The sequence below is a fragment of the Bactrocera neohumeralis genome, chromosome 4 (genome assembly GCF_024586455.1).
Source record: "Bactrocera neohumeralis isolate Rockhampton chromosome 4, APGP_CSIRO_Bneo_wtdbg2-racon-allhic-juicebox.fasta_v2, whole genome shotgun sequence".
Taxonomy (NCBI): Eukaryota; Metazoa; Arthropoda; class Insecta; order Diptera; family Tephritidae; genus Bactrocera; species Bactrocera neohumeralis.
In genome coordinates this window covers 33,341,370-33,367,387 of record NC_065921.1, presented here as the reverse complement: position 1 = coordinate 33,367,387, position 26,018 = coordinate 33,341,370, and the positions used below count along the sequence as shown (strand labels likewise).

The following is a 26,018-nucleotide window of genomic DNA, read 5'->3' as shown; positions in this document are numbered from 1 at the left end:
TTAACCTATTTATGGACAAATTGAAAATTATGTTTGATAAAAGATAATTATTGAACCCATGTTTCTTATATTTTAAGTATAATTTGTTTTAATCACAAACTGCATACACGTTTTATATAATATATTAGTGTTTGTGTAGAAATGTGAAGCTGTCTCAGTTTTTCAGTATTTAGTGATGAATATATATATATATTTTATGAACGACTCTTTACAAGAACTACCATATTATTATTTGGTTCCAAGCTAAGTTTTTAAATATTTTAATAGATTATTTTTTGAATTTGCAATAACTTTATAGTATAAATACGGTAAATATGTTTCTTTCATAAAAAGTAATATAAATAAGCTTACTCAACACTATTTCGCCATGACCAATAGCAATACTGACAAGATATTTGAATATTGTCGGTATTTTAATGGGTGGGCATCTTGAGCTTTGGTATTTTAAGTGTATACCTATATGTCTAGGTAATTTATGCCGCTTGTAGATTAAAATAACTAAATGAGTACAAACAAATTGTATCGCAAAAATATAAATTTGGCTGTGAATAAGCATATTCTGGCCCAACCTATTTGGCACGGTTGCTTCAATGCACCTAACATTTTTCTGTGGTGAACATCTGTTAACTTACCACAATTAGCGAGAACACCATCGCGGATGGGTGCATTACTCGACCCTCGTTTCAAAAAAGAAGGTTCCGAATCTGAGACGAATACACAACAATCTGTTATTTGTTTAGAGCAGGAAGTAGCGTCTTTACGTGTGAAAACAATTCACAGTGCGGACTGCACCATGATTGATAGTTCCAGTTCATCTTCGCTTGTTTACATGCGCGTGACGGGAAAAGTAAAAACTTTACGTTCAGATAGCATAATAATGCTGAGGCAATATTATAAAAGAGCCAACATTAAGATAGTGCTGATTCACTTCTTTATTGAAAGGTATAATTATAATTAAGAAGGTATACATTCTAAGATCTGACCAATTCTACTTTTAGATTTCAGGCGATAAATTTAATGCAATAAATTATTGTGCGCCTAAATACTTGTGTATTCCAGCAACATCTGTGAAATCGGAGCGCATTTTTAGCAAGTGTGGGAAGCGGATTATAGACCCGCGAAGGTGCCTAAAATCAAAAATATGTTAATATGCTAATTTTATGGAATGGAAACCATTTTTTTGCTGTAGTATTCGTAATAACTTAAATTTAAATTTCATTGATTTCCTTTGGAAGAAGAAGAATTCATACTATCGATGGTAAGTGATCATACTATTGCTCACAATCGATGATTCCAACTACCGATGGTTTGCGAACTCTAGTTTGAACATATTAGGGGTATTCTCTTGCTCTTGCAAAACCTTTGCACAGTGCTTGAATTGCAGAAATTACCACTTGGCGCAACGGCGTAACAACAAACAAACGCCGAAAATTATTTGCAATGGCTGTAAAATATGTCTGACCAAACTCATGTTTATTTTCGTGCAATGACACGTAAAAATATAATTGCAACCCGGTTTTAGCTGTCATTTTACATAAAGACATATTACGCCGTTAAATTGTTGAGGAAGGTAAGTTTTAAATAGATTTTATAGCTTCTACTTGAAGGTTAGTTTCCAGCTCTTAAGTTAAGAAAAAAATTCTCATTTCTTGAGCTGTAGTCAAGTAATAGCGGGATTCTGTAACCAGTCTCTATTAGAGACATTTTCAGGTAAAGTCTCAATTTGTGACCAATTGCTATTCACTAAACAGTCTCTAGCGTTAGTCTCAAAATATTGCTTCAAATTTGAGACCTCATAGTTAGCAGTTCACAAAACTGAAAAGCCATTTTGAATATACTGAAAAGAGATCATCATAGATATTAATCGATTGTCGTTTTTTTATATATTGTAAGCAACTCAAATACCAAATTTTCATTCAAGCGTAAGAACATCTCTGAATAATGAAATGTTAAAGATTTTGTGAATGTCACTTACAGAATAGCAAAATCGTCTCAAGTCTCAAAAATTGTCTTTTACTTAATATATCAAGTTCCTGATAAAACAGATGTTTCTGCCGTTCAAGAATTCACATCACTTAATATTTATTAAAAGAAAAAAATTTTATATAATAAAAGCCGTCTTTTTTTAAATATTTTCCATATAATGGAAATAATGGACGAATTTTTTTATTTTGGAAGTCGATTTTCAGGTGAATTCAGATTCATTGTGTTTAATTCATTTGTTTTTTTCCATATTTTTCTCTTTTTAGGTCCTAAATCAGCTGTGATAATGTGATGATTTCCAATGCTGACAAGTGGAGAGTCAGAGTCGCACAGTGAGTTTTCGCGTACATTAGATTCAAATCATCCCAAAGACGAGATTAAGAACTGTCATCTTGTGATTAAGTGCCAGTCTGAACATGGTATAAGATGATGAGTAATAAATCATTAAATTGTTTGATAAAGAAATAAAGATAAGTGCCATAAAGTTGAGAGGTTTATCTAACATCAAGTGATCGAACACAAGAAAGAGTTACAAGGTAAACGATTTGATGTAACTAGTACTATGTTCGGACCGACATTGAAAACATTTTGAAAACACATATATATGTTGTGGAATTTAAGTCGTTCGGACCGACAATGTGTGTTTTCGATGAGTTTTCACTGACAACTATCAATAGCGGCATTCTCTTGCTCTTGCAAGATTGCACGATGACCCAAAATGCAAAAATCCCATACCGAAATATGCAAGGCCAAGAGAGCACCCATTGCAGAATCTAGTGATATATGACGGCACGAAAATAAACGTGGGTTTTCGTCTGACATATTTATAGCCATTGCAAATAATTTTCTGCATGTGTTTGTTGTTGTGCCGTTGCACCAAGAGGAAAATTCTGCAATTTCTGCACCGTGCAAGGTTTTGCAAGAGCAAGAGAATCCCCCTAATATGAGAATATCAAGCGACAGCTGTTTTTGTATATGGAATGTAAACAAATGACAAGTGACAATTTAGGGCCGGCAAAATATGTCTTCCAAAAACATCGATTAAACTAGAGCAGACACCGATTATATTGAGTGGAATGTAAGTTTTCAAGTAGTTTTCAGCGAAAACTGTGTTTTCGTTTGACAGATTTTACATGGACGAAAACACAAGTTTTCGTGCTAAAACCAGTTTTTCCCACGAATACATGTTTTCGTTGTCGGCCCGAACATAGTACAGAACTGTGTCTGCTGCACAATTCGGCTGCCTTATATGGTAAATCTTTTACCATATATCCATCATTCGAACAATCCGGCAACTAGGAATTTCGCTGTCTAGTTGATTCTAGCTATTTATAGCAAAAAAATCCCCGTCTGCCCTACTTATAGATTTTACACAGCTTGATTAAAAACTAAACAAGACTTCTTCTTTCGATAAAGGATTTAACTGACAGATCGCTGCTAACCAGATATTGAGACGACCATTTTTCTACATTTTGCTGATAAAGTTCTGGTTATGCCCTTAGCCAGACATTGTGTTAACGACGCTAAGAACAAAAAATCAGAAAACTGAAAGAAACTGATTTCCACTTTATCCTAAATTGATTTTAATTTTTTGGGGTTTGCTGTATGTAAATTAAAAATTATTTATACAATATTATCAACTAATATTGAGATGGTAAAAATTAAATATATTTCTGTAAATGATATTCTAAGAGTTTGTCAAAGCCCAAAAACTACAATTTTTCAAAAGTAATTGGATTCATAATTTCAAAATCAGCCGTTTCGTTTTGTTTTTATGATTCAAATACAAAAATTTCAAAGATTTCAACCATTATTACTAAAATACGTTTTATGAGTGATAACTCAACACGAATAGATTTTAAATAACACAAATTCATCAATATGTAAATATAAAATGCAGCAGATATACAAAAAAGACATTGTGGATAAGAACATTTCTTTCTATACGACCTTCTATAATTGTATCATGGCTGAGTCGATATAATGCAATAGTATCCACATTTGGCTGCCAATGCCGTATAATTATTCGGATTGAATGTGTGCTATTGGTCTTTTTGTAAAATGTCAGAGTTGACAGTTGGCAGCATTGCTTGCCAATTGACCGCTCTCTTTCTTTTACTTCCTTTTCTTACCGAGCAAGCAGCAAAATGTCGAAGAGAGGTAAAAATAATCGTGAAAAATCGTGGAATTTAACCGAGTTATTTGTTTTATTAATGTGTATATTTGTTAGAAAAATGTGTAAGAATGTCTAGTAATCAATATTTCAATTGTGTGTTTTAGGACGTGGTGGTACCGCGGGTGGAAAATTCCGCATCTCACTTGGTCTGCCAGTGGGCGCCGTGATGAATTGCGCTGATAACACAGGTTCGATACCCTTTATTTATTCTGTGTTTAAATCTCATTAATTTTTAAATTGTACTTTAGGTGCAAAGAATCTGTTTGTAATTGCTGTACATGGCATTCGCGGTCGTTTGAATCGTCTGCCAGCTGCTGGTGTAGGTGATATGTTTGTAGCCACAGTGAAGAAGGGTAAACCTGAGCTAAGAAAGAAGGTAAGTTTTTGGATCAAAGTTACGTTATGTCAAAGACATCTTATTGATTATGTGAATTTATGTATTTCACTCTGTAAAAGTATATTTGAGAGTTGAGGAAAAGGGTTTAACTTGTAAATTGGTATTACATACCAATCCAAGTAGGGTTGAATTCTTGAAATAATAGGCTTTTGTCGGATAAAACGAGGGTCAGTTTTGGTGTCGTAGGACCATTGAGGAAATTATAAATGACAATATGTTTTGTGTGCATTTTGTAATTTACTCGGAATAATTTTTATCTTACACTTACGACGATGTTTCGGATTCAGCACCGGGTTTGGTAATTAGAGTAGTGTGCATATTTTTCATAAATTTTAGATTAGCATCCCCCGATTTCAGGTTTATAGAGAGTATGTATGGATAGAGGGGGTTCTTCAAAGAGATTTTTATAGGTGCCGCGGACTAATGGGTTTATAAGATATTTGCGTTTAAAGATCAAATATTTAAAGGGCGCACTTCTTCAATTTATAATACATTTACTTTATATCTAGTAACACTTCACTAAATTTTTTCTTGTTTTATGAAAATTGCTGACGATAACTTTGGCGTCACGGGTTAAAATGGACATGTGCCAATAGAGGAAGTTCTCCCGAAAAAAATGTATACATTTGCAGTCGTGCTCGAAATGATAAAATCGACCAAAGTGAACATGGAAATCCATGAATACACTTTTTGCTTTTTTTTTTTATTACTCTGAGCCCAAAACATTCCGAACTATTCGAAAAGGTAACGAAAAAGGATTAACTATACGAAAATTTATCTACTGTGCTGATATGTACACGACCTGTACTAAGTTGTTTCTTTACGATTTTTAATTAGGTATGTCTGGAGTGCAAAGAATATATATAAGCGTGTCATCTAGAGAGAAGTAAACATTCTTTTTTTAATTTCATAATCTTTGAAAACTTTTTTGTTTCGGCATTCCTAGTACCTTTTTTCATATCCGGTTATATGATTTTGTTCGGTTGGATAGAGGTCCGAAGACCATGGCCGACTAAACAGTTGCACAAGTCTACTTACACCGTGCTTCAAGTCATTCCTTCGTTTAACATAACACATCATGTGAGTACTGAGAAAAGCTTGACAATTTTCTTTCCAAGCATTGTTTCAAAACAATCTACAGGAAAATACAATAAAGGCAAAGGAAATGAAATTCACGATATATTGCAATGAGTGCAACAAAACATTTTCAAATTTTTTTCAGTATATTTGTGCATATTGTTATCTATTATTGACTCCTATAATATTTAAGTTAAGTAGTAGTTAATAGTAGAAAACATTTCCCACATTTGCTGTAAACATATAATCAAGTATGTGATATTAGGCAATAAAGGCAATGTTTGACATGGCATTGCCTTTCAAGCATCTCAAGTTTGTGTCCTTCGTTGCTATTCTAGTTCACTGCTCACCTTGCTGTAAATGATATCAAACACGTTAATGCAATAGGTCACTCCTTGTTTCGGTGATATCAAGTGCACTTGCGCATCTGTCTAATGCCGACCAATCTACCATATTACCGATTCGAGTTTTGCATTGGGTCATTATCCTGTTGATTGACCCATACAATGGACATATCCTTTTTGACTAAGCCTTCCAGATTGTTTTTATAATAATTAAATGGTATCCATATGAAATCTTTATCAGAGCTCAAAGACCACTACAAGAAAAACATCCGCATTATATCATCTTAGGGCCTCGATACCTTATGGCATTCGTTGTATATTTTGCGTTGACTTGCTGATTAGGGGATCATCTAACATATTCGGCCCTACTCCCGTTGTCGTTGTTACCGTCATTTAATTCCTAAATTCGTATTCTTGAAGTATATCCTAACGCCGAAAAATCCGAAATTAAAAAAAAAAAAAAAGTGGGATAACGCCCAATAGCATCATTGTATCTAAATCTTTATTCATCTTAAAGCTTTGGTATATCCAATTCTGGCATTAAAATTTCCAACTGCTTCAAATAATCGCGCCCGTTTCTATCTCGTTTATATTCGTTTAAAAACGCCAATAGGAATGACTAATTGCCTTTCGTATTGCGCTTTAAAACGAAAAGGGAATAAGGTCGATTTTTTTTCTTTACCAGAGGGGAACTGAAAAAATTATTATGACAGAAGTTCGTCTAAAAATTTGTTTTGGCAATTTGCAGTACCCACTTTTCAGTATGGCACTTGTGCGTTTAGGTTAACAAAGATCGACATTTTTCTTATCTATGAAGTTGGTATTGGCATTTGCAACTATTTTTTTATTTGCTTGGAAATCGTAAATGGGCACCTTTTAACGATTCTTGTGATGAGCTCATTCTATATCGGAAGTTTGTTTGTGCCTTCTCCTCTTTTCAGCTTCCAGCGACCAATTTTTGCAGGATAATATCATTCTGTAAATAACTACCAATTGCTGCCTCAAAGAGGCAAAAATTTTCTTTTTTCTGATATCTATTTTTAATAATTATCCTTTGCTCTCTCGGTTTTAAAGGTTTAACAATAATTTAAACATCCCATTTGCTCAAATTCGCCCTCTGATAAGAATATTAGAATGTAATATCATTTATCTAGCCCAGATCCGAAAATTTGATGTCGGTGTCGGGTATAAACTGCTTTTTTGACTTCGTTCTCATTTTTTTTTTCCAAGGTTGTTTCAGGCTCAAAGCAACAAAACGCCGTAAAAATGTTAATGTACGCGAAAAAACAAAACTTTGAAGATTAACGTTATTGTATGAAGAGAAATGCAAAATCCCTCATTTACCATATATACATTTTTACATAAAATCTAATATATTACACTTATACGTCAATCGGACTCATCTTGTACACTTTCTTGTCTGTATACCTGATGATAGTTCTTTTTTCCTTAATAAACATTCGAAGCAAATTATGTTTTGAAATTAAAGAAGAGCTGTTACAATTTTTAATTATTACTGGATAAATTGCGTTCCTTTCAATATGGATTTTTCTTGATTTCTAAAAGAGTAAAATTGTCACTATTGAGAGAACTTGGTTTTTAATTTCCATTCGTTTCCAAAATAGCCGTGAACATTTTATTTTAATAAAGTTTTTATAAGTTTAGTGTTTTTTTAACAACCGGCTATGCTCAACTGTCTTACTCAAATCCGTGTGGTTTTAAAAATTGTCCAAATATAAATTATTTTCTTTATCAAATAATTATCATTATAATAGATATTATCAAATATTATATTATTTGGTATAAATGGTTATAATAAATGTAAAACGCATTATATGTATTACAGAGTGTAGGAATTTTTAAAATTTTCCTCTTAATAATAATTATATTTTTTTCTTTTAAGGTTATGCCAGCTGTAGTTATCCGGCAACGTAAACCATTCAGAAGGAGGGATGGTGTTTTCATATATTTTGAAGATAATGCGGGGGTTATAGTGAATAATAAAGGTGAAATGAAAGGTTCTGCTATCACTGGACCTGTTGCGAAAGAATGTGCTGACTTGTGGCCCCGTATTGCATCTAATGCCAGTTCAATCGCATAATGTTTTAAATAAATGATATGATACCAACTAAAATATATCGCATTGTTTATTTCAATTACATATAAATGTAATATACAAATATTTTTTATTTGAATTATTTTGACGCTTCAGTGCGACATGTAGGCTTAGGTCTTGTAATTTCCAATGAAATTTTTCCATTGGCTCCTTTGAACAAGGCGTAACATATTTCAAAAGTGCACCCCTCCAAAGAATCACCATTGAATTTGGTTATGATATCACCACGTTGTAACTTATTATCAATCTCAGCGTAGCCAGAAGGTATCTGAAAACGAGTTGTAAACAGTAAAATTCAATGATTTCATATAACTATCCAACATTCTTAAAAATTCTAAGCGACTACATTTTTTCATTCATGACGTTGTGATCTGAGTATCTTCTAACTTTACGTGATTTGTAATCCAAATTTTTATAATTTATGAGTATTGGTATTGAGTTTCAGTAAAAAAAAACTTACAATTTCGGAAATTGTGCAGCCGCGATCATTTGGTGCTAATGAAAGCCCCAAGTCTTTTCCTGGTTTCTTTATAAATTCAACATTGAACTTTTCTACTTCCAACGGGTCAGCTCGAAATACTTGGAATGTTACAACTTTCTCGTACGTTGTGTGGAATATTTGGTGCACTTTTAGCGTCGTCATTTCACTGCAATTCACTGGCTTGCTGTTAACTTCCACTATGTGGTCGAAAATATTTAAGCGTTTATCTGCTGCTATCGCTCCATCAGGATAGATGTGGGTTATAATGCATCCGGTCTGCAAAATAGAATAGATTACAATTTAAAGATTAAATAAGGACGATCGGCTGGGTCGGATTAGAGCCGAAAATTAGATATTTTTGCAGTTTTTTAAATCAGCAGGAGAAACGTTTATCAATTTATACTCTAGCAACAAGTTGCTACAGAGTATAATAGTTTCGTTCACCTCTTGTGTGTATCACCTATGGCTAATCGAGATAGATATAGGGTTAGGATAGGATTATGAGCCGAATTGAAATCCGAGTGTCTGTCTGTGCGTCTGTCCATCTGTGCAAGCGATGACTTGAGTAAAAATTGAGATGTAATGAAATCCGGTACTCGGGTTCCTTGGCGAAAAGAGAGATCGATTTCGTGGATGGGCGTAATTGGACCACTGCCTCGCCCAAAAAACGACATTAAACAAAAACCTTTAAAATGTCATAACTAAGCACTAAAGGGGCACCTGTGAGCTAAAAATTTTGAAAAAGTGGTCGTGATCCCGCCCTTTAATAAGTTTAATGTACATATGTATATCTCAAACCATTCAAGCTGAAATCAACGAATTCACTCAAAATAAATCCTATAACCCCTTCCGACAGTGTGAAAGAATGAAATTGGATCATACACCCGTTCATTCCCCATATAACGGTAATGTTAAAAACTACTAAAAACGAGATAAATCAATAATTAAATAAACCAGAGGCATTAAATTTTACACCTGTGATAATACAAAGTGGCTTTAAAGGTGCCGGGGTCAAAAATGGACGTTGGGTGTAGTACCGTTCATTTTTCGATGAAAAGGACCTACTCGATCGATATCGGCATATAAAAGTAACTTAACATTTCTATGTTCCAGTGCTCTATCCACTTCGTCCGCTTATGCTGGTTTACCAATCGCCGAATCTCCAAATTGAGATCCCTTATTCGGGGATCCCCGGGATCGGCATGGCGTAAGGTGTCGCCCTCATTAGCTAAAACGGCTGCTTCGGCTGGGAAATTGGGGCGGAGTTCCGCTATTCTTCCAGCCGGGATGAAGCGAGCGGTAGCTGCTGCGATCACCTTGCGGAATCGACGTTCGCCAACGGATACGTCCGAAGGAATGGGTAGAGCGTTGAAGGTGCTCTCAGTAAATTCTATGAAGCCGACCCTGTCCACAGAAACAAAATCGGGAGGTTTTCGATCGAGATTATTATGGGCAGATGGTTTGATGCGAGAGCCAGGTTATGCTATTTATCAGACCACCACTAGCAATGGTAATATCGAGCGCGCTATTACAGGTGCCCATAACTCTGGTGGGGGCTTCGTCATTCATTGTGTAGAATGTTGAATCGCCAATCTCCATCCCCCTACGATCGTTTGACAGGCAGGAATGCCAAAGATCGTGGTGCGGGTTAAAGTCGCCTAGTATCAGAGGGTTTTCACCACGAAGTGGCGCACCTATATTCGGGTGATATCCTGTAGGGCAACATGTAACTGGGGGGATGTATATAGGTATTAAATATTTCGAGCTCGACATCGCCTGATCGGATAGCCCTGACATTCTAGGGTAGTATCCCTGCGGTCAATGTCTTCATCGATTAGACGATACTGCACGGTGTTGTGCAATATGAAGGCTAGGCCACCATCATTATCTCGCTCACGATCCTTACGTATAACGTTGAAACAGGCACAACTCAGAAGATCTGAACGGTTGTTTAGCTTGGTTTCTTGGACCGCAGCTATCGATACGCATTACCGGTTCATAAGTGCATCTATCTCCTCGATCTTGCGCTGGAGTCCGTGGTAGTTGAATTGAAGAATGCGGGTTTGTTGCGGGTGATCGTGGGTGATCCTGGGGGTGAGGGAATGGCGTGTAGGTGGTGTTTGTTGCAGCTGTAGAACCCGCAGGGGCGGTTGTCTCACTGTGGTTTTGTTTGGCGACGCCATTGTTATGTGTTGCGGGGGCAGACTCCTGCAGTATGGGGTGCGCAGGCCGGAACATGCCGGGAAGTGACACCAGAAAGTGCAAGAATTGCACTTCACTGATGTGACGTTCCGACGTATGACGGTCTGACACATGGAACAGACTGTGCGAGGAGCAAGGAGTTGCTGAGTGGTTCTTGCACGAGGATTGGAGCGGGATGAAGGTTGGGGGGAGGAGAAATCGGGATGGGAGCTATGTTGCCTGTTTGAGCTTCTGGGGACCGTGGAGGTCCTCTGTTGGCCACTCCGGGTGAGTGGCGACGCAGCGCGCGAACTGTGTGCTGATTGCATAGCTGTAGAGGTTAGTGTCGCAGTGTTGCGTTGGCAACATGGGGCCACGTAACTCGTGGTCCACTCCCTATTAGTCTTGAGGCCTGAGCAGGCTCCATCCGTTGCAAACGCCGCAGAAAAATTCCTAAAGGCCCGGGTTGGACTCAATGCCAGCACGAGTCAGGAGGATATGGAGCAACCCTGCTGCAAGGCATTGCTCTGATACGACAAACTTAGTTTAACAGTTACCGATCCAAACGGCGTTAGATCGCCGAAAAAACAGCCCTTGGCCGTGTCAATTCCGGTGCGTAGAACCGACTGTCGTGGAAATTGATAAAATTTTGCTCAAGTAGTGTGCTTCAAGTATGTCACCTTATGACCAAATAATTATGAATAATAGGAGCATGCCTGTTCTGTCAATAATGGATTGAATCGGATCAATAATTTCTTTTGCCACCTTATACCTAATAGAAAGATTTTCGCACTTCCAGTGGACTTTATATCGCATATATCGGCAAATGTGTGAGGTATTTTGATAAAATTGAGCGAGTGTGTTTTTCTAATAACGATGCATCTTTGTGCCTAAAATGGATAAAATCAGGTGAAAACTGGCCCCTGACCCCATATAACTTACAAACGTTATGCGTCTGAAGGTATTTTCCCGCCTTTGACCCTAGCAAGTTGCAAGAGTATGAAATGTTCGGTTACACCCGTATTAGTAGAAGATATCGACCGATATCGCTAGTAAAACAACCGCGTGTACGTAACCGGAATGGAGCCGGATTTTTGTCCAGCAGAGTTGGAGAATGTTTTGCTCCGTTTCAATAAGGAAACATCAACTTTTATCACATTTTAACTCGTTAATGAATATGACCTATGTATTGGAAACGGAAGCGAATATCCTCATTTTCAGTATTTGCGGGGCAGAATAGGTATAGACGGGCTTCGAACATTGCTAATCCCATATTAACAAAAAGTTTACCTAAATATGACCATTCCGCGCCTCTTCTAAAATTTTTAAACTGAACTCTTTAAAATACTGGTATCTAGTATACCTAATGTCATGTTTTCTCGTCAATGGCCAGAGACTTATATGTAGCATGTTTTATATTTTCGAAATATACCGTTATAAGAAAGTTGTGCGAAGTGTCAATGTGTTATAACAAATTAAATATTTGAACAAAATCGTGTAAGCTCTTCGAGCAGCACCGGTCTAAAATTTATACCTTATTTTTGGTAACTTACGCTCAGGTGGTAAATTTTTTGAACCACAAGCATTTTCATTTATTCCAAGTTAATAACAAGTTTAAATGTGTAACAAATGATATAACGGATTAATGGCTCCATCATGCCAGATTTTATGGTGAAGTTTTTCTGTTTCTACTCGTTTTGTCGTTAATTTCACTTCATTAACCTGAAAATTGTGCATGTGAATGGAATATGGTGTGAAAAAGTGGTAGAAAACTTCTGAAATCTTTGTCGCTCAAAGAGTTAATGGGTAAATCTGTACATTTTCGAAATCAGTTTAAATCGTGTCATAGAAAGAAGAGAAATAGTTTTAAGAATACAAAAAGATGAAAATCTTAGAGCAACTTTACGTAGCAGCAATCATGATTTTGAATGCTTACCTTGACATGGTTGTTTTTGCCTCCAACAACTATGACTCCAAGAGGTTTCTTTTCAACTTTCAGTTCAATTAGAATTTTCTTGTTGACTTTGATTTCCGCAACGGAAGGATCCTGTGGCTTTTCAGCTTCTATTTTTGCTTCTGTTTGGGTTATAAATGTTATAGGTTTAGTTTTTCTATCTTTAATAACCAAGGTGGGAAGACAATAAAATTTCTGAATCAAAAAAAATTCAAACCTTCTTTTTTCTTTTCTGCAGCCTCTTTTTCGGCCTTGAGAGCTTCCTCCGATTTTAGAGTCAACAAAACAAGTGTTACTATACCCTCAGCACGCCTTATTAGTGCAACGGCCTTAAAACATTGAAAATATTTGTTAGTTTATAAAGTTATTTCTAATTTATTTCTATATTTACAGTTACATATGTATGTACATACGTTTAACCACACTGAATATGAGCCAGAAAAATAGCAGGGTTTAAAACAATATACATAATTTTCAAGAATATGTGATTCGTAAATACAAGAAGCTTTCCAAAGTAAACAGGACTTAAAAAAAAACATAACAAATGGTTTTTCGGCAAAATCAATTAATTTTATTCAAAATAGTCTCCTTCTGCTTCAATACAGCTTTTTTCACGGCCCAAAAGCATGTCGAACGAGTGTTTTAGCTCGTTGGCCGGTATGGCCGCCAGTATGCCGGTGCAAGCCTTTTGAATGGCTTCTACGTCTGCAGACCGCTTTCCTTTCGTGGGCAAATGCATTTTTCCGAAAAGAAAGAAGTCGCACGGTGCCATATCAAGTGAATACGGGGAGTGGTTAATGGTTTAAATGTGATTTTTGGTCAAATAATCGTCCTTCGAATGTTGGATTCTGAGCAATTTTTGGTCGTCAGTCAATTTGTGCAAAACAAATCGTGCACCTTTCGTAAGCCCAAATGTTCGGTCAAAATGCGATAAATCGATGTTTTGGAGATGTTCAATTCCATTTGCATGAATTCCAATGATGACTTCGGCTGATTTTTGATGAATTCACCCACAGTTTCGATGGAATTTCCGGTGATCATGGATTTTGATTGGCCCACATGTTGATCGTCATTTATGTCCTCACGACACTTTGAAAACGTTGAAACCACTCGTGCACTCTGCTACGGGATAGGCAATCATCGCCACAAACTTGTTTCATCAATTGAAACGTTTCGGTAAAAGTTTCACCATTTTTAAAACAAAATGTAATGTTGGCACTTTGTTCGAAGCTCATTTTCGCACCGATAACACAAACATACTGACACTTAAAACGCAATAACTTTACTTCCAATCAATGAAATGTCATGAAATTCTCACTGGACATTCGATAAAGATAGCAGATTCTGACGCACCAGTCGACATATAGATGGCACCACCAGGGGGCGCTAGATTCAAAAAGTCCTGTTTATTTTGGAAAGCACCTTGTACAATATTTCTCAAGTATTCAAAAAACCTTAAGATTAATTTTATAAATTGACTCCGCTATGAGAATGAATACTTAAAATAAAATTTTTAATTATTTTGTTGGGACATATGATCTCATTATACTTTTATAACCTAGACAGTATAATACATATAAATATGATGGAAAGCCATTTACGTGAGTAAGCTATAGCGACCCAACTGAATAGGAGCATACGAGGGCTGCTATATACATACATATATGCTGGCCTAGGGCAACACTAAGGTGCAATCTGACATTTCCATTGGAAAGTTTGACATTTTTTAGCATAACATCACTCAGAACGTTTTGTGATTTAATCGTGAATTGTTTTATTTACAGGGAATTAAAAAATTCATCTCGGCCAAAAAATGGAATTAACTCGTAAACATTTTCGTGCGATCATTTTTCACAACTTTCGACGTGGATTATCACGACAAGAGTGCATCGATGAACTAAAATCTTTGTATGGCTATGAAGCACCATCCTATGGCACTGTGAAAAACTGGTACAACGAATTCAATCGTGGCCGACGCTCGCTCAAAGACGAATTCCGTGAAGGTCGTCCAAAAACAACCGTTGTGCCAGAAAACATCGATGCCGTACGTGAACTGATAATGCAAGACCGTCATGTAACATACCTTCAGATAGAGGCATGCCTATGCATTTCTCCCACCAGCATACATTCGATATTGCATGAACACCTGGCCGTAAAAAAGGTTTGTTCTCGTTGGATCCCGCACAATTTGACAATCGCTCAAAAAAAGGCTCGTGTGGATTGGTGTAAAGAAATGCTGAAAAAATACGATCGCGGTGCTTCAAAAGACGTTTATAAGATCGTCACAGGTGACGAATCATGGATCTATGCGTATGAGCCCGAAACAAAACAGCAATCTACAAAAAAAAAAAAAAAAAAATAAAAAAAAAAAAAAACATTTTCGTTGATAAATATGCCTATTTACATTATTAGGCCAGAAATATATATAGCAACCTACGTAAAGGGGTGAAATCCGCAGCAAGAAAGTTACTTGGCAAGGCTGAATGGTTTTTGTCCGTTTGACAAGTCATAATGATAATATAGTATAATATAAATCTTCATTTTTGTAATGAAATAGAAATTCGTCTTTTTTACTTTCGATATTTAATAGTTATAAATTTCAAAAATACCTCATCGTAATTTGATTCCAAAGTGACATCTTTGTTTACAGCTAATAACATATCACCGACTTTTACTCCAGCCTGTAAGGTTGTGTATTACTGATTGATTTTTAAAAAAGATAAGACTAAGCAATTTATTACCGCTACTGCATTGGATTCTTCACGCAAATCGGATATGAATATACCGTTGCCCACTTCGACATGTTTTCCATATATAACCATAATGCCTAAAAATCCTTCCTTTTTAACTTGTACTGAACGGGCATTGGGATATAAATCAAATAAAAACTTGGTCTGCAAAAGATTAAGAAAATAATGCGAGTAGTAAATTATTCAAAAGTTAACACTTACATGCTTATGTACATATATACATAAAATATACACATATATATATATATATATATGTATATAAACTGACTTCAAAAACGTTGACTACAATGTAAGAATAGCAAAACTATAGGCAAGGTAAAACTTTAAGTCAAGATAAGCTTCACCCTTGTTTCATAATATTTCTTTTGCACAAAGTGTACATGTTTAAACTTTGCTATGATACATTTTAGAAGTCAGTCCACAAGTATATTTGAAATACTATGAGTTTATATTGCCACTTACATCATCGACTTCCTTGGGGAACTTCTTTATGGGCTTTACCGATATGCCTTCATCATTGTCTTTTCTGCGTGATGTTATAAGGATAATTTTCTCGGTGTCGATGTTTTTGAATATCACTGAGGCATTCAAATGGCAACGGTTCTGTAAAACATTTCCGTTCACCTCGAGTATCTCATCGCCCGGTTTTATATCCAACGAAGCTAATAGGCCATTAGAATTTATTCCAGCTACAAAGCAAGCCATTTTTCTTCTATCCTTGTGGCCGGCTAAGGCCAATCCTAGTGAGGTATTCGGCGCGCGCGTCACTTCTATTTTCCGCAAATCTTTCATTAAATTATAACGTTTCTTGATTTTCGCTGTAACAATAAAATATTCACATATATGTACATCCAAATCCGAGAAAATCCTAAATAAATAATCATCTTCATACCCATTGTGTATCCGAACTCATCGGGTTGTTCTTTGTCTCGTTCTTTCTCTTGTTTATTGAGTTTACAATTACCGGCGGACGCTCGATCAATCTATAATAATTTATTATGTGTATGTAAGTGTTAAACTAAAAATTAAAATGCTAAATGAAACAGCTTTCAATATGGCAACTTGTTGCTAAATAAAGAAGAAATATAGAGTCAGGGAGTTTTTGACTAACTCCTAACTAAAGGTGGTGAACCGAGAACTAAATTGAATCAAAGTTACATCGATTGGGAAAAAATACTCTTTTAAAGACTTTAGTGAAATCTGTAAAGCGAACGGCAATTAAAATTCCAACTATTTAAGAAAATACATCTAAAATTTTTTTCAAATGTCAATTTTTTCAAAGGCAGCAGTGGGATTGTCAAAAATAAAATTTGATAGTTCGGAAAAAGTGGTAGCTTCTTTAATTGGAGTAACGAAATGTAATTGTTTCCTGTAAGTCAATTAAGCATGAGTTATATTACCTCATATCCAGATTCTGTTCGAATTCGGCCAGTCATATCTCGTGTGTCCTCGTCATCCTCATCATTGGCTGTAAAATTCGAAGCTGGTTTCTGGCGAATGGAAGCGGAAAACGCGGGATTTCGCGGGGTTTCTTTCGGAGCCGAACTTTTATTCGCCGACATTGGCGGTTCTTAAAGAAATATGATTCCATAATTACTTACTTAATTTCAAATAATTTAAAATAACTTTTGCAAATTTAAAACTTGTAAATGTATAAGCACCTGGAGCAAATTTTGCTTTGGCTTGCACATAACCATTTTCGTTGCGTTGATCACGTTCCGACGTTTTCTTCTCATCCTATTTAAATGCAAATAAACATTTACGAATCGTTTAGGTGTTATTAAAGACCAAAGACCTAAACATACCTTCCCATAAGTTTGAATTTCAAGATTTATTTTGATGCCAGCATCTTTAATTAGCTCGATTACCGCTTGCTCTGTAGCGTTTCGCACATCCTTATTGTTTAACGACAATATCCGATCTCCCACCTAAAGGTTATCAGTTATCATTCAGTAGGAGTTACAACATTTTGATATTTCAATCACCTTTAGTTTCCCACACAAGTGGGCAGGGCTGTCTGGGACTATACCTTTTATAAAAATTCCGGACGTTTTTGAGTTTGGTGAGTCTTTAACCTTTTGAAATTAAAATATAAGCAATTGGAGTTAAGTTTATTGGCATTAAAATTGTTCATTTAATCACCTCTCCTCTAACTATACATATTCCAAATGACTTCTTTCCGGTTTTATCCAAAGTTACTGTGTGAATGTGATCTGAAATAAAAATTATATATTTTTAATTTACATTAAATTAAAAATCTACAGCACCAGTCAGACTGAAAAATTTCTACGAGAGGGAGCCACTAGCATCGAACGAATTTGATAAGTTGTCAGAGCTAAAGTTATAGTAGTCATGAGTATGTCGAGATAATATACACCAAACTTTATTCACATTGTTCGAGTAGTTACTGAGGTTTTATTTGGACCCACTGTCTAATTTTATTATCGACTCATATGCAACCCTGATAAACTAGCAAAATATGGTATGGTTATGAACAAAGTCTTGCAATTTTTTGCTGAATTGTGATACTTATATACATAATAATAATAATAATAATAATAATAATAATAATAATAATAATAATAATAATAATAATAATAATAATAATAATAATAATAATAATAATAATAATAATAATAATAGTAATAATAATAATAATAATAATAATAATAATAATAATAATAATAATAATAATAATAATAACAATAATAATAATAGTAATACAGAAACACAAATTTCAACAGCCAAAATTAAGAATTAGAACAAAGTAAGTTTATTATTTTTAAATGTTACTTGTTAAGAGTAGATAAAATAATTTTTTTAATGGTAAAGAGTGAGTCTGTTGGATCAAATGTGCTGGAATGAGAATTGAAATCGTGACATATACGGCGGAATGGTTCGTTTAACTCAAAATTTCTTCTAAACAATTTTAAAAGTAAAGGTCTAAACTGCCTGGTAGAGCGAGCGGGAACGTTAAAACTAATATCAGATAAGAGAGAAGGGCCACACACTGACGCATTCATGACTTTTACAAGTTATATTATACATATGTAGCAAGCATCTTCCTACGTCTAGCGAGTGTAGGGAGATTTATAAGTTTTAAACGGTTAGTTTAAAGGGGAAGGTTTAAACTGGAATCCCATTGCAAATGATTTAAGGCAAAAAGTAAAAATTGTTTTTGAACGGACTCTAACTTCTCCGAAAGGAGTTGATAACTAGGGTTCCAAACCACAGAAGCATACTCTAATATAGGCCTCACCTCTAAATTCTAAATTCTAAATCTCTAAATTCTTTAGATCAACGTTTAACAAAACTAAGAGCGCCTTTATCTTTATTAAAATTGAGTTTGGGCTCCATAGTTACTCCCAAATCAACAAAACTGCATGCTTGCTCCAAGCTACAGTTTTGTTTTACGTATGAAGTAGGGTCTACTGATCTACGTGAAAAGCACATCGTTTTACATTTTTTAAGGTTCAATGGCATATTATTTCCAACACACCAAGAAACTAGGTTGTTTAACAAAAAGTTTGTTTGCAACTGACATCTTTCACTATTTAAAGTATATGATTTAAAAAGTCTTACATCGTCAGCATATAATAAAACTCTTGAATACTTAATAACAGATTATATGTCATTAATAAATAAAAAGAACAGAATTAGACCAAGATGGCTACCTTGAGGAACGCCTGAAGGAACATTGATTATGTTAGAAAAAGTATCGTTAAATATGACTTGCTTAATTATATTACTCAGATAAGAAGCAACCCATTTTAGAAATATTTGTTGAAATCCAAGAAGTGATCTTCTTTATTCAAAAGAATTGAATGGTTTACTTTATCAAAAGCTTTACTAAAATCTGTGTATATAACATCAGTATGCTTATTCTCCCTAAAGTCCGTTGAAACATGTGAAACAAATTCAAGCAAATTAGTTACTGTAGATTTCCCTTTACGAAAACCGTGCTGAAAACAAGAAATTAGTGGAGAAATCCAGAAGGTTATTTCGTCTGTTATAATTGCTTCAAAAATTTTAGGTATTGCTCTCAACTTTGCTATTCCCCTATAGTTTTCAATGGATGACTTAAATCCACTCTTATGCAAAGGAATTATAAATGACTTTTTCCATATAAATCCATTTTTTAAGAAAGCATGAGGGAATCATATCTGCGCAATAATTAAATGATTGTTCTAACATATTTAAATTATATAAGACGTCTGCTTCGGAAATGGTTGGTGCATTGATTACATAAATCGGACATAACTTGTGCTGATGCGGAGATTTTGTAGAGAAATTGGACCTAAAGAATTCAGCAAACATATTAGAAATTGTGTGATTTTCACACGATATACTTGTGGTATTATTTATATAGTTATTATGACATATTTTGTTAAGTTCAGCAAATTGTCGACACAATTTAGAATATTCTGAATAGTCAAAAACTAAACCAGTTTGATTAAAAAGTTTGAAAGCACGAGATTTTCTTTTTTTTTAATTTACATAACTCTCTAAAACCATAAATTAGAACTAATTTTTTGACTAACAACATATTTCGGAACATATTTTTCAAATAGTTTCTTTAAAATGGGATGCACTAAATTCAATATTGCCACTGTAATCTGTTGTATATAAATATATACCAATGTTACTTTGGAAAGTTGGAATTATTAATTTAATATTAAATATATCATTTCTTTTGCAAAATAAAATTAGCTTTTCAATCGGCCGGAAAACTGAAAAAAGTTCGGACCGAGAACAAAGGTCTTAATATATGTATTGTTATGGACTAAGTTAGCTATGGTTTCGATATTAATTTCCAAAGCAAGATGATACAAGTCCTGTGGCCGAACCAAAGGATCACATTGGACAACAGAGAACATTGAAGCGTTATCAACGTAAACCAGATCTAAGAACAGATCTAAGAAACGCGTTTGAACTTAAATTAATTTGGTTAAGACCCAACTCCGACATTGCATCAATCAGTATTATTAGCAATTATTTATTAAAGAAGCATGCAGCATATATACAGATAAGTCCGATTGAGACGGTATATAAGATGTTAAGTAGATATGACCACTATTAGCGCAAATTCGAATGCACTTAAATTGTATGAAGTCTACATACATACATACGACTGCTTCAGATGGAATTGAAGAATTAACAGCAAACAGGACACCAATTCCTATTTGAAATTAAATTTTCGGATGTCTGTATCGTCCGTTTTTAATTTTGATGATATAATGTATAACACCTTATGTCATCGACTGTGGTATCCGCAGCAAGTCTTGAGATGAAAACTGACTTTTTCCGCGGTATTACAACCAAATTTTTATTACCTGACTTACAGTAATTTGGAGGCAGATCCTGAGAAGTTTTTCGCTTACCATGTTCAGTTACAGTTTTTCTGTATTCTGAGCAGACGAAATCTTCTCTCCTTGAGGACAAGGGGAAGAAAGATTGATTGAAAGTCAATTTTGGGGGCATTCTTTTTAAGGAAGATGCAGTGGTCTCTTCATCAGACGGACGTTTAGAGGAAGGTTTTTGAACATTTCATAATGCTTAAATTTTTCGGTAAGGGTTTCAAGTTCACGGCCAATCTCCTTAAAATTATTGAGCGCCTGCCTAAAGACTTTAAATAATTCAATTTCTGTCGGTCTGCATTTTAGACCAGCCCAAGCCCTTACTATCAAGAATAGAATCCAATATCCTGCCAGTCAGTCCAGCACATTTAAGATGGGCAAGCCCGTCACATAGCCAGTAAGTAACAAGGCGTTCCGACTCGCCTTTTACAATTCGGGAAATTGCAAGTCATAATGGCAGAAAACAATATTAAATACAAATAGAACAAAATTAAATAATAAAAGTAAAAAAAGCAATGAAAAAAATATTATTAAATAAATAAATGCAATAAAAATAATTGGTATCAAAGCTTATAACCAATGTAGCGAGCAGTTTGAGATGCACTGTGACACACGAAGAGTAAGAAACTAGATAATGGTTTTTTACGAAAATATCTAACATTTAAAAAATGTTCTAGATGTCGAGGCAGTAAAGAATTTCTATTTCATTTCTATGAAAAAATTATTTAGGGGTCATTAGGGTAATCTGGCCTGATTTTTATTTGACATTTTTGGATGACATTTTCGGAATTTTCGGAAGACATTTGTCGCAGAAATGGCTGGGTGTATGAGATGCGTTTTTTCACTGGCGGACACGATTTCTCATGTTTGAATCATCTGAAACACAAAAACCCAATTTATTCTTAAAAAGTACGTGAATGGTTTATCGTCCCTACTAGAATCATGAAAAAGTGTTGATAAATAAAAAAGTAATTAACGTTTTTGGTTTTTTTTTTAATTTTTCCTCATGTTTTTTTTTACATAAATTTTGTCATAACATTGTCAAAAAATTATAAAAAATATAAGGACGATAGCCAGGCGTTTTGTGAACATTTAAAAAAAAATTAAGCAAATCGGTTCAGTAGTTCGACCTGCATCATGTCAGTTTAAAAAAGTGTGTTTTGAGAAAAACTCGTTTAAAGTTTGAGGTGTGCACTCCGAGCGCTCCGAACGTCGAGCGGTATTATTATTTTTGGGCCTTTTTCGAAATCTTCCAATGGTAAAGTGGGTTTCTAAAAAAAAAATTTTTGAAAAAAGATTACCCTACTGACCCCTTAACTCAGTTTTTTAAGAATCAACTTAAATTACATCATACTTTATTAAAACTTGTTCGTTGATTCACGCAACATTTCTTTTAAAAGTGAATAAGAATAAGTAAATACGACTTAATAAAGTTGTTGTCATTTCCCGCCGTTTCCATTTGAAATCACATTAAAATTTGTAAGCCTTTTAAAATCTGAGTACGGAACTCTTGCTTTGCAAATTTTAATGTGTTTGATTTGACCACGTTTTACTTTAAAATATCTATACTCTTATATTTACTTTAATATATCAATGTATTTCATACAAGGTCTGTCGCAAAAGAAACAAGACTGTCAAAAAAAAAAAAACAAAAAAAAAATTAATATTTTTCAAAAGTTATATTTTTTTATTCAAAGTAGTTTCCTTGTACAGCGTTTAGCCCGGTCAATTAGCATTTCAAATGAGTGTTTAAGGTCATTTTTCGGAATGCTCTTCAGAATATCGGTCGTCTCCTTTTGGATAGCTGAAATGTCCTGAAACCAGTTTCCTTTCATGGGCAAATTAAGTTTTCCAAATAGGTAAAAATCACAGGGTGCCAGATCAGGTGAGTAGGGTGAGTGATTAATGGTTAATATGGAGTTTTTTGTCAAAAAATCAGTGACAAGCGTCGACCGATGACACGGCGCATTATCGTGCAACAGGCGCCAGGACCCTGCCTCACGGTATTGTGGTCCAGCACGACGAATGCGTGACAAAAGACGCTTCATAACACCAAGGTAAAACACAGCATTAATCGTTTGGCCAGGTGGGACGAACTCTCGGTGTACAATACCCTCGGAATCGTAAAAACAAATCAGCATTGACTTTATTTTTGACTTCTGAAGACGACCGACTTCTGATCGTCACAGAGGTCCTCACGACCTTCTTTGAATCGCTTAAACCACTCATGCACATTACTACGGGATAGGCACTGATCACCATAAACTTTTTTCATCATTTGAAATGTTTCAGTAAACGTTTTCCCAAGTTTAAAACAAAATTTAATATTTGCTCTTTGCATTTTACGACCGATGACCAAAAGCTGCTGTCACTTTTTGATCGATAACATCGATTGTAGTTATCCAATTGTCTTAAATTTTTTACGAAATGTCAACAAGAGATCAAACTTTTTATTTCATATACCCACCAATAGGTGGCGCCACCAGAAACAGTTATATTTAAAAAGTTCTGTTTCTTTTGCGACAGACCTTGTATATCGAAAATATTTGTATTTATAATAAGTTCTTTTCCCATATCTAAACGAAGCTCTATGTATGTATTGCGCGTTTTTATTGGTTCAATTAATGGCGGTATTGGTCTTTCACATGGGGTTATAGAAGTGCTGTGCACATTGCTCGACGCGTATTTGGTGTCGAACCATGCACGTTTCAATTAATATTGCATATTCTAACAATAGCATACACAGAGTAAAAAACATTGAAGCGTGTAAATGTAAGAATCCTCTATTTGTCTGGGTAAATTTTCTGATCTGAAGCCAGATTGTGGGGAAACAAATCTTCGGTAGAAATATCCAAAATGCAGTTGATGCTTTATCGGTAAGTTGCTTTCGACCAAAATACTATGTGTGACCTCGTCTACGAAAAGGGAAAAGGGAGCTAACGTGCGAAAACTAGTTTTCTGGGAAACAGCTGTTAAAAATAAACAACTCATGAAAAAAAAACTCGTGAAATTTGATTTTTTGACACCTAAGCCCCCTTTCCGTAGACCAGGTCACATATATAAACGCTAAAGGCGTTAAATCGCATGATCTTGGTGGCCAACTTACGGGTCCATTTCTTGAGATGAATTGTTCTCCGAAGTTTTCCCTCAAAATGGCCATAGAATCGCGAGCTGTGTGGCATGTAGCGCCCTCTTGTTGAAACCACATGTCACCCAAGTTCAGTTCTTCCATTTTTGTCAACAAAAAGTTTGTTAGCATCGAACGATAGCGATGCCATTCACCGTAACGTTGCGTCCAACAGCATCTTTGAAAAAATACGGTCCAATGATTCCACCAGCGTACAAACCACAAAACAGTGCATTTTTCGGGATGCAATGCCACCAAGATCATGCGATTTAACGCCTTTAGACTATTTTTTGTGGGGCTAAGTCAAGTCTAAAGTCTACAGAAATAAGCCAGCAAACTATTCCAGCTTTGGAAGACCACATTTCCGAAGAAATTCGGGCTATTCCGGCCGAAATGCTCGAAAAAGTTGCCCAAAATTTTTCGAATGGACCACCTAAGACCTAATTATCTTCAAAAAGTAAATGTCATGAACCAATCTAACGTTTCAAATAAAGAACCGATGAGATTTTGCAAATTTTATGCGTTTTTTTTAAAAAAAATTATCAAGCTCTTAAAAAATCACCCGATATATATAACTTCGATGTGGTAATTATAAATTCTACTAAACGAAGAGATCAAGAGACATATGTATTCCCTTATGAAAATCATTGAAAATTTGTTATTACTTCACGACATTCTAATTTGATTGTCTCTCCTTATACAGAACTATGTTTAACTATTACAAAACAAGTTATTCAGAAAACCGAAGTACTGATTTTGATTTGACAGTCAAGTTGTGGTTCTTTAGGTGCTTCACACAGAGAAAAAAACGCTATAAAGTTTACTTCAGGCACCAATGGATTTACAAATAGGTACATATGTATATGTATGAAAAGATTGTTTGGAAGCGAAGAGTGAGTAAGGTTACAATGTCACGAAGGATGAAAATAATGTCATTACATGTCTTAAATAAAAATCTTAGCTTGAAGTAAATAACATTTAAATGCTAATTGATTCGATGGCCATTTATTTAAAAAATTAAAGACATTAAAGTCCTATTCAACAGTCTTTACATAAAGGCGAGACTGTTGCAAAATAATATTTATTTTTTTTAATTTACATATTTATATTGTGTTATCAATGTTATGTCTTGACGGAATTCAAAATTAAAATGTAAGATTTTTCGTACATTGATTTGTTCGCACACAAATGTTCAAATACAATGAGATTAAGGGCACACATACATATGTATATACATTTTGCTACACCGAATTTCCAACAAGACATTGATAATATTCTCGAAAAATTGCTTGCGTTTGACGTTTTTATATTTGTAATTATTGTAACATTTATAATCAATTCACAGCGTTGTTGTAGTTGCAATTGCTAACTCAAAGTTAACGGTCGTTTTTATGCTCGGATATGTAAAAGGCATAGAAATTAATTTGAGTGCCCACGAACTGAAGATCACTTACCGCCACTGCCAGAGTTAATTTGCACCATTTTGAAATTGAATATTCAAGCCTTATGATGTTTTAAAGTTTAGTTACTTTCACCGTAAGGATATTTTTAAAAACATAAGTTCAATAAATAACTCCGATGTGATATTTATGCGCGTATGTACTTGCCACAACTGTCTTTTCAGTTCATTGTATATACGAGTAATATATAGGGGTAACTATTTAAGAATTTAAAGTCGAATAATGGTGGAAAATTTCGAAGAGCTCGCGGACGAGCTCGAACTATCCAAATGAAAATAGCGCCTAAACTGATTTGTAAACCGTTTTGACTGACTAACTAGCTTCGTTTGTCTTCAGTTTTTTATTTCTATGCCTCATACTTGTCGCATATGGAAGGTAACATTAGACGGATATCGATTATTGATTCCGTGGCAGGGCTTAACTGTTAGTTAATTTTGTTCATACAACCGAACGAAGAGCTGTAAGAATACTTTACTATTTTGTACGAATTTCTTTTTACGGTGAATCTTATGAAAGTGCCTTCGTTTTCTGATGTTTAACATTTTAATGTTAAATTTCATTGCTACATACAACATTCATTACGTTTACTTAAATTTACAGAGGCAAATAGACAAG

General features: G+C 34.8%; 2 protein-coding genes across 2 annotated transcripts; one reads left to right on the top strand and one right to left on the bottom strand.

Annotated features, from left to right (window-relative positions):
- Positions 1–4,052: 4,052 nt before the first annotated feature.
- Positions 4,053–8,111, top strand: LOC126756490 (60S ribosomal protein L23). The gene is made up of 4 exons (XM_050469575.1): positions 4,053–4,143; positions 4,264–4,347; positions 4,408–4,535; positions 7,881–8,111. The coding sequence occupies exons 1-4, from the start codon at positions 4,131–4,133 to the stop codon at positions 8,076–8,078; spliced, it is 423 nt and encodes a 140-aa protein (XP_050325532.1). The 5' UTR covers positions 4,053–4,130; the 3' UTR covers positions 8,079–8,111.
- LOC126756488 (inactivation-no-after-potential D protein) lies at positions 8,107–25,734 on the bottom strand. The gene is made up of 14 exons (XM_050469572.1): positions 25,398–25,734; positions 17,602–17,672; positions 17,445–17,534; positions 17,265–17,387; positions 17,121–17,196; positions 16,860–17,029; positions 16,352–16,442; positions 15,922–16,277; positions 15,451–15,603; positions 15,319–15,390; positions 12,927–13,038; positions 12,692–12,831; positions 8,554–8,850; positions 8,107–8,361 (listed from the first exon to the last, which is right to left on the bottom strand). Exons 1-14 carry the CDS (start codon positions 25,423–25,425, stop codon positions 8,173–8,175), a joined length of 1,968 nt encoding a protein of 655 aa, XP_050325529.1. The 5' UTR covers positions 25,426–25,734; the 3' UTR covers positions 8,107–8,172.
- Positions 25,735–26,018: the final 284 nt, after the last annotated feature.

Bases quoted from the DNA above. Each gene is read 5' to 3' on its own strand.
- LOC126756488 (XM_050469572.1), bottom strand. From the start codon at position 25,425: ATGGTGCAAATTAACTCTGGCAGTGGCG. The intron at 16,278-16,351 runs GTATGAAGATGA...TTATTGTTACAG, and splicing joins TGAGTTCGGATACACAATGG to CGAAAATCAAGAAACGTTAT. The intron at 12,832-12,926 runs GTTTGAATTTTT...TAACCCAAACAG, and splicing joins TGCAGAAAAGAAAAAAGAAG to AAGCAAAAATAGAAGCTGAA.
- LOC126756490 (XM_050469575.1), top strand. The intron at 4,348-4,407 runs GTTCGATACCCT...ATTGTACTTTAG, and splicing joins GAATTGCGCTGATAACACAG to GTGCAAAGAATCTGTTTGTA. The intron at 4,536-7,880 runs GTAAGTTTTTGG...TTTTCTTTTAAG, and splicing joins AACCTGAGCTAAGAAAGAAG to GTTATGCCAGCTGTAGTTAT.